Below are 13,919 nucleotides of genomic sequence, written 5' to 3' on the forward strand. Positions count from 1 at the left end.
GTAGAACTGGTACTGACAGTGGAGAGGATCCTCCCCACAGTGGTCCTCAGAAAGTGCATCTCCAAGTGCCGTACCATTTACCCCAACGCTTTTCAGACCTTCCCCTGGTATCAAAAACTCTTCAAGTACCAGTGCAGCTTCCCTCCGAGACCCTCGAAGGTAATCCAATTGCATTCTTTTGCTCTAAGCTTTCATGCCCAATGCAGCAGGATAGTTTTGAATTTTTAACTTGATCATTTTAATATTGATATACAGTAACACCTCGTTAAGTCGTCACTCAAGGAATCAAAAATTTTTGACCACTGTTGATCATTTTATGATGCAGTTCTTATTTGCAAGAAACCAGACTCTTATTGGCTTAACCATATTTTATTTTATCCAAAGCACTTATCTGGACAACAGAACTACAATAACAACAACAACCAAAAAAAAAAGACGAAGCAAGCTTTCTTATTGCATAACAGCGCCATCTGAAGAAATTAGCATAATTTGCAACAAATACTTATGCAGAGTAGAAAAAAAAGCCTTACAAATATTAATGAATAGCAGTAGAATTCTGTGAGAAAAACAATAACTTATGTAATCAATGTCTAAAAATTAATGGAAATTTTAAAAAGGGGGGAAAATACTAATGATAGTTACTTTGTTTTCTTTTCTCTTACTTATACATTACTTAATAACAACAACTTATTTTAATGTAGTTACGGTACATTAATACAACCCTTCAAGGTTGACTCATGAAGTTGTTGCTTACGGAAAAGAATGATCTCTTCTAACGTACATCAAGCTTTAAATTCTGTGTTTGTAGTTTCTTGAACGGATGTTAAATACTAACTTTCTCCAGGTATTAGATTTTGTCTGTCTCGCTGGAAAGAGTTTGATTCATATTCTCGGCACTAGGCAGAGTCACAGCAAGAAGTATGCTTTGAACGACCAGAACCGAGGATCGAGATTTCAAGGAAAAATGACTATTAAACAGCCTTTCAACTAAGTCGGACACTATTTTCTAAGATCCAATAAGGAAAAGGAATTTTAGAAAACAACTTTTGAGTGACTAGTTAACGGGGTAAAATTAAATTTGGTGACCAGTAAAGGAGGATCATTTTACATTACTGTGAATGAGACCTTGTCGGGACCGAAGAAAAACGACCACTTAAACGGAGTGACCACTTATTGAGGTTTCACTGTATGTTGCAGTTTTTGAGCAAATGGATGTAAGTGGACTTCTTAAAGTTTTGAGAAAAATGTATTTGGAGTTCAGATCCTGGGTAGACATTCGTTGAGTATCTTTTCTAAATTGGATTGTATGGCAGCACCAACCAGGGATACTATACAAGGGCACCCATGCGCAAAAGTTAAAGGCAGGGTTCGTACGCTCCTTCAAAACTCCTCCAATACACCTTCATTTATTAACATTTTTTTTACGGGCCCTTCAAACTCCTTCATTTTGGTTTTAACTCCTTCTTTTTTAGTTCAAGACTACATAATCTTCCTCTATGACAGCTACTTAAAATACTTCGATCGACAACTAACTTCGTCACAAAGGCGATTTTAATGTAGTAATTTCGTGCATTTATTTTTTTGGATTTACAAATTGATCATAGTTAATTCATAAAAGTTGAAGGTGAAAATTTTATTAGAAGACTAAGACATTTCATAAGTGAAGTGAAACATGCTTAACCCATTCCTTACCCCGGCCGATACAGGATCGGCCGCGCAGTTTGTGTTAAAACTGCCCCGGCCGATTCAGGCTCGTCGCAAGAAAATGGTTCCTAACTGCCCTCGACGATCCTGTGTCGTCACGGCGTTCCTAGCAGTTTTTGCTTCGGCCGAATATGTGTCGGCGATCCTTCCAGGGGCAGCACCCTGTTATTGCGCTTCTCTGTTGGGTTCTGGAGCTTTTAGGGGAGCGGTAATCAAGCTCTTTTCTTAGACAAAAGGGATGTAACTTATAGTATTTCACAGAACTTGTTGTAATTTATTTTATTTTACTAAGATATTAATCTTTCAAGTACTCTTGGATAGGACACGTATAATGCTTCAAATAATCAGGCACTTTATTTTTATCTTTTCGTGGAAGCTTTGTTTCTTAGCATTCTGGCATTTGAACTCCTGATGAACAAGTGTGAAAATATTTCCTTACGCATTTGTCAATATTTCTATGCCTGAATAAAGCGAATAAACAGAAATATTTTTTCTTGTTATCAAAAATCCACCTTCTTACACAAGCATCCTTCACTAAATTGTTCATAATCCTCAAATTTTATAATTTATTTTACACAATATTATTTTTTTTAATTATCTTACATATCTTAATTTTGTACAAGTATGGTTTTTTTTTTAAATTATAATGTGTTTACTACGCTTTTTATTTATTTGTATACTATTATTATTTTAATTATGTATTTATTTTTAAATCATGATATTTTCAAACGTAAATTATAACTTTTTATGTTCGCGGCACCCTTTGATGGATTTTTAGTGATACGGTTTTGAATATTTTTAATTTCACAAACAAAAATTTCGACGACCACATTGACTACACGTAAAAGTTGACCATGCAAAACATAAAATAGATACGACAGTACAAATGAAATGAAAATATCTTGAGTTCTTTTCGCTTTACTAATACAAAACGAAACATTTCTTTTCTCCCTTTCTTTTTCAGATTTTATTTATTGTTTTAAAATAGCTCCAATGTTTTAATTGCACCTTCTTTTATGAGATTTTAAAAATAGAAATAAAATATTTGGTTTCTTTTCAATAATCAAATTGCCTTAATTAGTAAATAATCCTATGAAACAAACTAAAATTTATCCAAGCATGTTTAAAAAAAAAAAGAAAAAACAATCCGACTCTATTTCAAGCAATATTTTCTTTTTTTTCTTCTTCTGAAGACATGTTCCCAAACACAAGCAGTAAAGCTTGCTTTGAAATTCCTTTCTGATGCAAAATGTTTTGTTGTAAGAAAATAATGTGGAGGGGTTGACTATAAGACACCAAGGGGGACACCTCCTTAGGGAATCGACCTCTCCCAGGCTGTCTGTTATTCCTCTCTCAGCTGGGGGCTTTCAGTTGCATGCACAAAAGTATCCTTTAGGGAAATAGGAGATTAGCCACAAGTTTTGATCTTTTGTAATCATTTATCTTTAAAATACTTCCCACGCTTGAGCAACTGATATCTGGGCACTCAGAAGTGATTTTAAAGTCATGGGAAATAACGATAAAAGAACCGACCAGAAAAGGTATGTCTCTGTATTTATTGGTCGTTTTGAAGGGTCACAATGTATCAAAAGGCACCGAAGAATACTTTTTACCCTCTTAGAAAAGCATTCCCACAGTTAAAGCGTTTTTGTTTAGTCAATTGCCTTGCTCACAGGTTGGATCGATCAGTCAATTGTTTGAAGAATGTTTTGTTGAGCCCTTTTGAAAGATAGATCATCTTACATTTAAGTTTTGATTTCTTAAGCGTATAAAAAGGGGAAAAAAAATGATATACTGAGATAAAAGCAAAAGGAAAAATAAATCAATAAAAAAAATTAGTGTTATAAAAATAATTGCTTTTCGTCCTACACTCTATTGTTTATTATTTTCCCGTTATTTACTGTGTAAATTTAATGAATATTTTAGCACATGTTAGCAACCTCGTATTGTATTGCAGTACTTAATCTAGTACCTAAAAATTAATAAAGTGAAGCGATTTTCGAATGCAAGCTCAACAGCAAAAACAACATTAAAATCCCGATAGCAAAATGGGGAGAAAAGTGCTATTACAACGCAGCAAAAAGGAACTCCTTTCGTTCTCTGCGGCATGCGCATTACGGGGTTTCGGGCTGATCATGGAATGGGTTAAATGGTGCTTGGCTATTCTTTCAAGTTTTATGATTATTGTTTTTTCCTCCACCACACTCTCAGCAGCAAAAGTCAGGTTGTCTAATTGTTATTTAAATATTAAAAAATACATAAGTAGATGTATTATATTAAGTGATTGCGTTAAAAAAAACAATTGTTTCGTTAATTGCAGTTATGATATTGTAAAAAGGGTCATCCACAAGTGATGTCATGCTTTGAGGAGGAGACGGGCTCATGAAATTGTGACAAGGGGAAGAGAGAGGGTGACAAAAAGCGACATCACACAGTTATTGTAACAATGTGTTTGTGAAAAATATGACGTGACAGAGGAGAAGTTTGGGGTGAAGTGTGACACTTTGTGATAAAGGGTGCTTGCTGATGGTCAAATATATTGGAAAAAAAGTGACATCATTTAATGACACTCCATTAATACTCCTTCAAAATCTCATTTTACTGCTTCAAAACTCCTCCAAAACTCCTTCATTTTATTTCTGAAATTGAGTGTGAACTCTGAAAGGGGGGGCTCATATATTTTCCCCATGGAAACCGATGTCAGTACAGATTAGAGTTACAGTAGAAGATCGTTATAACGCTGACCTGTATAACGCAATTCTCTATAAACCGCACTACTTTTCAGAAGTAAACAATAGGTTTTGAAGTTTAAAAGCTCCCTTTGTTTTGCCTTGCTAACGTAAAAATTCTAAGGAAAATTAAATTTTGAAACAGTTTTTCATCTTTCCAGCTTAATTCAAAGCTTTTAAATGACAATTAATATTCACAGTAAAGAGAAAATACCAGATGGCTCTTGAAAATGCAGCTGTTATGCAAACCATGAAGCTATCAGAAGTGCAGGATATTGATTGTGAAAAATATTTATTTGTGAATAACTAATTCTAATATTGTTGCTTTAATATTCATTGTAGATAAGACTCACTCTAAAGTGCTAACATATAGATATATTCTGAATGTTAGTGTCAAAATTTGTGAAATGATCTATATAATGCAAAATCCTGTATAATGCAACATCTGTGGTCCCAAGGTGTGCGTTATAACGGTCTTCTACTGTATTAAAATTTGACATTTTTTATAACTAATTCATTAATGGCTGGAGAAGAAATGCTTTTACATTTTTGCAAAGAGAAAAGTACTAAAAGCAAGGAAGTTCTATTTTCAAAGGGGGGCATGAGACCCCCCCCTTTGCCATCCCCCCATATGGGCGCCCTTGATGCTATACTTGCTTGCAACTTAAGTTGACTGTGACGTCATGACGTGAGGAAAAAAAATGAGTTAACAGATAAAAGTAACACTTACTAACGAATAAGAAGACATCTCCACCTGTCTATGAGCTGCTATTGGCTGGCGCGTTTGACTCAAATGGATGGAATGCTTCGCTGGTAAAATTGAAAATATTTAGCGATTGACAGAAATTATGACAAAAAAAAGGTTATGTATGCGTGGCTTCAACTAACTTATCATCTGATTTCTAAAGCGAAGAGCGAAATTAAACCTGAATATCGGACAAGGTGCTAGGAACTATTTCCTTCACTTAGCCTCAACTCATTTCTACATAGTCAAGTAAGCTTGCAGTCGAGTCTAGTTCTATCTCCTACCCCAAAGCAAAGGAGACATCCTCCTGCCATTTTACATCCCTTTGCTTATCACTGCCTCCTATGGAAGTCGAATCTTTCCTTTGCAGATTCAGTTTTTCTTTTCTTTCCCTTTCCTGTGTGTTTTTTCATTTTTAAAATGAATTTCAGCTAGGATTTCATGTGAACAAATGGAGCCTTAGGAAAGCTATATTTATCATTTACAATTTAAAAAAAATGTCTTTGAAAATTAGATTATTATTTTTTTTCATTATGTCATTTGGTATACTATACCAACAGTATAACATGCTGTAAAACTGACTTCTATAATGTGATCACCTCTTGTAGAATTTAAAAAAGCCATTAGGTTGCAAATTTTGCTCTCCCCCCCCCCTTTAATTTAGTTTTTCCTTTATAGAAACTTTCTTGTAAATGTTATTGTTACTTTTTCAATTTATAGATGGCTTTAAATTAATGTAATATGTGAAAAACAATGCCATTTACAAATATGCCGTACATTTAAAATATAACAGCTCAGTTGTGTAGTGAAAAAAAGTCATGCGGGCACTTATACATGCACGCTTGTAAATACAGTACCCGCCGCTTATTAAAATCACATTCGTTCTGAGGACATTTGATTTTATAAAGCGACCGATTTTATAAACCGGCATTTCTGAAATAGAAAAAATTGAAATGTTTTAAGGTTTAAGTACTCAAAGAAATGATAAATAAAATAAAAAAATGAGAATCAATTTGTTAAAATTTCTTTTAGTTGTTTTAAAATAACAGAATTTGAAAGTAAAGATTCGACAGCGTTTGAATGTGTATAAAAATTTTTGTAAATTTTGTCATTACATACTCCCTTTTTTAATTCTGAAGTACATCGTATGACCGCCAAGCGTTTTTCTAACATCTACTGAAAAGAGAAAAAATGGCATTGCCATTTTCTCGTCTTCCGAGATCGATTCCTGTACTTTTTGGTGTGACATAACTTTGGAATGTATTATTTCTGCAACAATTTGTAACACATTATAGTTCTCTTTTTAAATTTTTAACAAATAATCTCCCAAAACTTGATTTTAAAAAATTTTATTAAAGGATGTTTTTAACATATTTTGGCATTGTAATGATTCTGTTCTTCCATATTTGGTTTTTTAAAGCGGCTGATTTTATAATCCAGTGATTTTGTAAGTGGCGGTTACTGTACAGTCGATTCCAAATGATCGGACTGCATTGGCAGGATCATTTTGGCCCTAATAATTCGGCTGGTCTGATTACTCAAACAAGGCATGTGTAGCTAAACATGAAACATTTAAATGCTATTATGATTGTATGGTGAGCATGCAAAGAGCCAAAGAAGAAATATTGCTGTGTATGAAATATTTTCATTGAAATATAAATTAAAATAAAGCAAAGAGTCTTTTTACACTTGTTTCAACAATGTTTTCTGCCCGATACAGTTTTAGTTACATTCAGTGTTGCCAGATGGTCAAATCCAGATTTCCCCAATTCCCTTCCAACTTTTCCCCAAAAAGCGGTGTTTTCTGCCAAAATTCCCCAAATTCAAAAATTATTTTTCCACTTATATTTTCATAAAATGAATCGACTTCCTCTAAAATTTTTGTCGCTTAAAATTTTTTTCCCCCCAAATAGCCAAATTTTCTTATAAAATTCCCCAACTTTTTTTTTCTTCCCATCTTCTTTTTTTTTTTTTAAATCTTCTTTATCTTTACTAATAATAAAGCTGAAAGTCTCTCTGTCCGGATCTCTTTCTGTCTGTCAGGATCTCTTAACGTTTATATAGCGCCAAGACCGTTCGGCTGATTTTCACGAAATTTGTCAAAGACTTAGTTTGTAGCATGGGGGTGTGCACCTTTAAGCAATTTTTTGAAAATTCGATTTTGTTTTTTTTTTCTATTCCAATTTTAAGAGCTTTTTCCCGAGCAAAATTATCATAAGATGGACGAGTAAATTACCAAGTTACATACGTGGAACCGTAACGTGAGCTAGCCAATTGGCGAGAAATTCATCATGCATTATTTGTAAATATACGGGAGGACCAAAAGACCTTTTAATTTTCTACTACAGGCCAAGCCGTGTGAATGCCACTAGTCGTAAATACAAGCGCCTGACCGAGAGATAAGAAATAACCAAATATTTTTTATCTACTCGCATTTACTACTCTGCTTCTGTATGTACATTTAAACTATATGATTTTTGTATATATTTATCCAAGAACACTCTTCATCACACTTATTTTTACCTGTTTCACGTATCAATTAGTTACTCACGCAGAACATTAATGCGAATTCCATAGCATAATATTCCACATAATGCGAAATTCCAATTCCATAAAGGTGAGCAAAGCTAACCAACGCTGTTTGATACAATGTTCCCACTACTTCTAGAAGCAAATTTAAATACAAAAAAAAATCTTTTTTCCACAGGTTTGCTTTTCCCCAGGTTTTCCCCAAGGAAAAATTTTCCCCAAAAAATTCCCCTCAAAACCCATTTCCCCAAAATTTCCCCAGAGAGCATCAGATTTCCCCAAAATAGAGAAATTTCCCTCAATCTGGCAACACTGGTTACGCTCCTTCAAATCAGTGCGATTCAATTCAATAACGAGAAGTAATTAAAAATGTGAGGGTGAAACAATAGGTTCTAAACAGTAGAAATCCCAATAAAAATTTCCAGTGAAGTGTAAATTACGTATTTTACAACTACACAGTTTTTTTTAGAAAAATTTACATTTTGTTGTGCGTGCTAACTGACCTGAATAAATTGAAAATTTCACGGATATTTTTTGGCCTCTGCAGGAACAGTGTTGTCATGCAGTGGGAGTTTTTGTAAGCATTTTTTCTCCAGTAAATATTTCTGGATTTAATTTAAAGTTACAGGAACCATAACTGATTTTTTGCACTAACTTTTATGATTGTTGACCCACTTGCATAGCTGCCAACTTGTACGATTTAGCCGTACATTGTAAGATTTTCGGACGTTTTGTATGATTTCTACGATCTTAAGGCAGATTTGTACGAGAACTGCACACTCTTTTTTTATCGGATAACAGCATGGAGAACATTTTAATCTGTAGGAACTTACAGAAAAACTATTGTTTCAAACAAGTTGTTGGTAGACAATTTTTGAAAGCTGCAAAGTCAGCAACTTTTCAAAGTTCAAAGAAATAAAAGTTTATTTATTTATTTTTAAATTTATTTATTAATTGTTTGCTTTTAAAAGCACAGATCAGGTCAAAGTAAGGATTTGAAAATGTTATAATGCTTTAAATTTTAATACTTTTCTTTATGATGGTCAAAAAAGCGTAGAAATAGCCACCGCATACGTTGTAAGATTTTTTAAGTTGGCATGTTGGCAGCTATGCACTTGACACTTGCTTCAAACGTGTGGTTTCTAGTCATCGTTAACACCCCCACCCCCTCCCCATTTTTTTTTTCATATTTCTCGGTTTCATAAAACAGATTTTTGGTCCCATAAAGCGAATATTTTTTGGCTGGTAATGTGCAATTAGTTTTGTCTCCAATAAGCGACTGGTCCGATTATTGGCAGATTCTACTGTACTTTCATACGTACATCAAATACAGTATACTCCCAATTATTTGTGTGCGGATTATCCGTGCATCATTTCGGAATCACACCTTTTTAAAGCTTCTTTCAGGCGCTAAAATCAAGGTAATACGAAGCGTACCCTACTATCCGTGCGCAGAGGTCAAATCGGACACGTGTCCTTCCCTCATGTGCTCTAATGTTGCATTGTCCATTAGGGGGCCATCCGAGAGTCATTGGATGAAGAATCATCTTCGATTGCCGAAGATAATATCGATAACATCATTGAGGAAGTTAAGAAATCGAAGGTTTCGAATCAGTTGACGCTGAAAATGTCGAAGAGTGGTTTAAAAGCGACGAATGTGAATCAGGATTTCAATGTCTAACTGAAGAAAATATCATTGAACTTGTTACCGAATCAAACGCAAGTGCTGATACCGAAAACGAAGACGAAGAACATGAAGAAAATACAATTTCACATTCTACTGCTCTACAATCTGTGGAACATTTATTGGATTACACGAGTGAAAGAAGTTACGATTACAGAGGAATAATTGCAGGATGAAAAATTCGTACGGACATACGCAGCAATTTAAACAAACAGAGAAAACAAAAATGTATCACCGATTTTTTTAAGCAATACATTTCGAAGAAAAGTTCCTGGTTTGTGTGAGTAGATATATATATATTATTTAGTTTTTCTAATTTCCTCTTAGATAGTTACCCTGCATATTCCTCAAATGATTTTTCGGATTATCCGTGTTTTTCGATTATCCGTGCTACGCTGCCCGGTGATTAGCACGGATAATCGGGAGTATACTGTATATGATTTTATGATTACTGTTTTTTTGGCTCATATGTTTATTTTCTTTGATTTCAGACTTCTCTGGAGGAACTGGAGGAGAAGCAGTCGAAATTGTCAAAGCAGCTAAAGGAAATCCAGGAATCTATTATTCTTTTGCAGAAAGACATTAAAATGGTGCACTCCGCCATAGAAAACAGGCAGGCCAGCTAACACGTCGAATGATTGTTCCTTTCCTCTCTTATTTATTTTCTGGTGAATATTCCCACCTGAGTCACTGTATTCTGACCAATGAGGAAGTGGTAGTACTTACAATTTGTAATCCAGAATAATGTGACTTTTTTTTAATTTTAGAAACACTACTTAAACTACATGAAATACACCACCAGCTCAGTCAATTCCAGCCGAGGACTGCAGTTTCGTGCTTATTAGCATCCATCAGCCCGGCATAGGAGTGACTGAACTGGAGGTGGAAAAAACCTCTTAAGGAAGCCAAGAGTGCCAAAGAAACTACTAGCTAATACAGAATTAGCACAGACCAGACGAGTGACCGAAGCAATGGTTCGGTTCAACTCGAAGATTGTAGGCAAGGCATGGTGTGAGCTGGCAGTATATTTCATGTATTTCTGATTCAGCCCTGGCTAATGGGCAGTAATTTACTGAATATTACTTAAACTAGTTATTTTCATATGTGTATTGACATCGTCAAAAAGTTAATCTTCATCAGCACTACTAGAATTCATAAAGCTATGGATGATCAAATCAAAAAATTTGAGTCAAAATTGAACAAAACAATTTACGTCCTTTCTGAAAGGGAAAGAAAAAACTATTGGTCAATTTTGGGTCAGTTTATAAATTTTATATTCTGGCAAACTTGCATGTACCAGTAAAAGGACAACAAAGCAAAGTAGGAAATAAATGAATATATGTGTGCAGAATAGCAAATAGTACTCAACAATGTTTTAATGCACAAACTTAGCAGATTACTGCATACACTTGTTTCGGAATGTGCAGAGTAGTGAGCATTTGAATGTAAAGGTATCCAGTGAAAGATTTTACCGGATGAGTTTCTGTCCAAAAGCTCGCTACGTTGCATTGAAAAAGGGGTTCCCTGTAACTCCAAAACACGTGTGTGCAGTAAGCTGCCAATTTTATGCATTAAAACATTGTTGATTACTTTCTAAAGAACAAAGTAATTGGAAAAACTTTTTGTGCACATTTTTTAAATTGTGTGGAGTTTCTTAACAATGCATTGATTGAGCTTTGTGATATGAGCTATCAAAATACAAATACAAAAGTGACAACCAGCAACAGGCTCTGGGCCCAGCTAGACTGGTCCTAGTCCATTTACAATCCCCAGTGAAGATCAATGGCCCTCTTAAAACTATCTACTCCCTTGCTCATTACCACTTCTTCCACCTTCTGTTCCAAGGTTCCACTACCCTGCTAAAATAATAATTTTTCCTAATATCCGTGTTAGCCTGAGATTTAAGTAGCTTAAAACAATGACCCCTCGTCCTGTTTTCAGTGCTAAACTTCAGCCCCGTAGCATCTTTCATCTTAATAAATTTAAACTGAATCATGTCCCCTCGGTCCCTTCTTTGCTCGAGACTGTACATTTTTCGCCTTCTAAGCCTGGAATCATAGTCTAAATGAGAAAGTCCACTATTAGCCTTGTAGCCTGCCCTTGAACCCTTTCTAATACATTAATGTCTTTCTCAAGATAAGGAGACCAAAACTGAACAGCATACTCCAAATGGGGTCTTACCAAACTTCTATGTAAGAGCAGAAGAACTTCTTTAGATTTGTTTGAAATGAAGGTCACGTGTACCATGCTATTTGCCTTCATGGCATTAAGTGCTCATAATCGTTTCTCAAGGAAGGTAAACAATTTACTTCTTACAGGCTATTAAACTTAGTTCTACCAACAGTTTTTGTTTTTTAACCACTTCATGCACAACCAGTGCCATAGTTGAAAAGGAGGAGTAAGGGGCCATTCCCCAAAATACAGTGGATCCTCGATAATTGGCAGAATTCTAATATCCACAAATTGCTCACTCCCAAGCTGCCCAGATTTGAGAGTTGGCGGCAATAATTTTTGCAATGGGGGGGGGATGTTTGAGTAAGGGGGGCAAAAATTGTTCATTGGTTTTCCTTTTAGTTTTGTATAGAAAAAGAGGTACTTCCCAGTAAGCAAAATATCTTGCCTCCGTATTGCATAAAGGTTGACATGTCAGGAAAAACCACCTTACATTAATGCTGCCTCAGTATTGTTATGTTACTCCATTTATGCAGTCAGTAGGCTGCCACAGTATTGACTGACAAGGTGTATGCAGCATAATATCAGAAAAATATCAAGATGTTGGCAAGATAGCATGAATCTAGTCTGTAGGCAAGATGATCTTGCTTTTGTAATCCTGCATACATATTGATATGACAGGAAAATATCAAGATGTTGTCATGACAGTGTGAAAACAAGCTCTGGGCAAGATAATCTTGCTCTTGTCATCCTGCATACATATTGATATGACAGGAAAATAACAAGATATATTGTCATGACAGTGAAATCAACACGTAGGCAAGATGTTTTATCTATTTATTTGTATTGCTTTCTCTTCAAACTCAAGAATTAAATTTTATTCTTTAATTATTTCTGTTATTCTTCAAGACTATTTAATTTTCTAGCCTAAGAATATTTTCTTAAACCTGACATCTGATCGGAAATTTATATGAAGATATTTTATTAATAGTGTACTCACAATTTAATTTAAAAAATGAAAATGTCTACGTTTTGCATAATACTTGACTTTTTTTTAAATTCATGCTTCTAATTGTATTATAAAGACATAAAATGCCGAATTAGGAATAATTGCGAGTTTTTATAGCACAGCACATTAAAGAGTAAAGATAGCAATAAACAAAGTCCATTTTTGAGTGGATGTCAGCATTTTAAAATGTCCCCTGGGCAAAACATATGAATTTATCTTAAAGAATAACATAAATAATCATTGAATAAAATTAATCTTACTCGTGAGATTAAAGTGTTAATACAAAATTTTAGGCTGCATGTCCTTTGTTTCAAAGTCAACGGACGAAAAATCTTTTTTTCGGCCATTTCTGTCATTGATCGCACATCTTCTGCAATATGGCTTGGCTAGTACTATATTAATAAACAAATGCGAAATCGGTCATTCATAAATTACTCCTAAAACAATGATATTCCTCACTAATAACTAAGCAACCAAAATTAATTGTAAAATTGCCTAAAAATTACATTGTAAGGAGCTCCTCGACCGACTGTATCGAAGATCCAAGGAGAAAAATAACAAGCAAGCAGGGACTAATTTACGGCAGGGCATTCGGGGCCCGGGCCCTGGGCACCAAAGGAAAGGGGACACCAAATTTCTGTCATCAAATTTCTTTTTTTAGGGACCAGTGTTCAGAGCCTCTAACTAAAGGGAGCAAAACATTTTTGTCATTTGACAATTTTTTTATTAAATGAAAGCATATTAGCCAATTGATGTGGAGAACGATTATTTTCACTATTGAAGAAGTTCGCTAAGTGTCTTTTGCGTACTCTCATTTCTGGTGGTAAATTATCTTCATTAGCTCTATTATCAATAGAAGAAAGTTTAACCTAAAACTTGATTATGAGGACATTATACATGAGCTTACTACAAGAAAACAAAGGAGGAAATATATTAAGAATCATTGATGCGCAGAAAGCACATTTTGATTTACCTTTACCATTTGTATCATAGTCTGAGACTAAAAAATTTTCCAACATGAAAGCCATAAATTTTTGTTAGATTTATGTTAAATGATTTTTTTGCAAAACATCTTCGCATTTCATCTTACATGTCTCATCTTCATCTTACATTCATATTTTTTGTATGGGGGGGCACCATATTTGTCAGTGCCCGGGGCACCCAGGTTTGTAAATCAGTCGACGCGGGTATAATGAACTCTGTGCATGCGCAACTATCAACAAAGTTCTTCTATTGTGTACTAATTACCCTGACAGCAACAGCATGAAATCAATACCATCTTGACAACCTCTGCATAGAAGCAATGCTGATAATGTAAGGAAATATGAATGTTGATATTTTAAGATG

General features: G+C 34.6%; 1 protein-coding gene across 1 annotated transcript in view; it reads left to right on the forward strand.

Moving 5' to 3' along the window:
• Window positions 1-10,017, forward strand: part of LOC129217798 (transient receptor potential cation channel subfamily A member 1 homolog) — a 101,499-nt gene extending 91,482 nt beyond the window's left edge. Inside the window, exons 24-25 of the mRNA XM_054852139.1 lie at window positions 1-159; window positions 9,883-10,017. Coding sequence (XP_054708114.1) covers window positions 1-159; window positions 9,883-10,017 — 294 coding nt within the window. The remainder of the gene's footprint in view (window positions 160-9,882) is intronic.
• The last annotated feature ends 3,902 nt before the right edge of the window (window positions 10,018-13,919 follow it).

The sequence above is a fragment of the Uloborus diversus genome, chromosome 2, assembly GCF_026930045.1.
Source record: "Uloborus diversus isolate 005 chromosome 2, Udiv.v.3.1, whole genome shotgun sequence".
NCBI lineage: Eukaryota > Metazoa > Arthropoda > Arachnida > Araneae > Uloboridae > Uloborus > Uloborus diversus.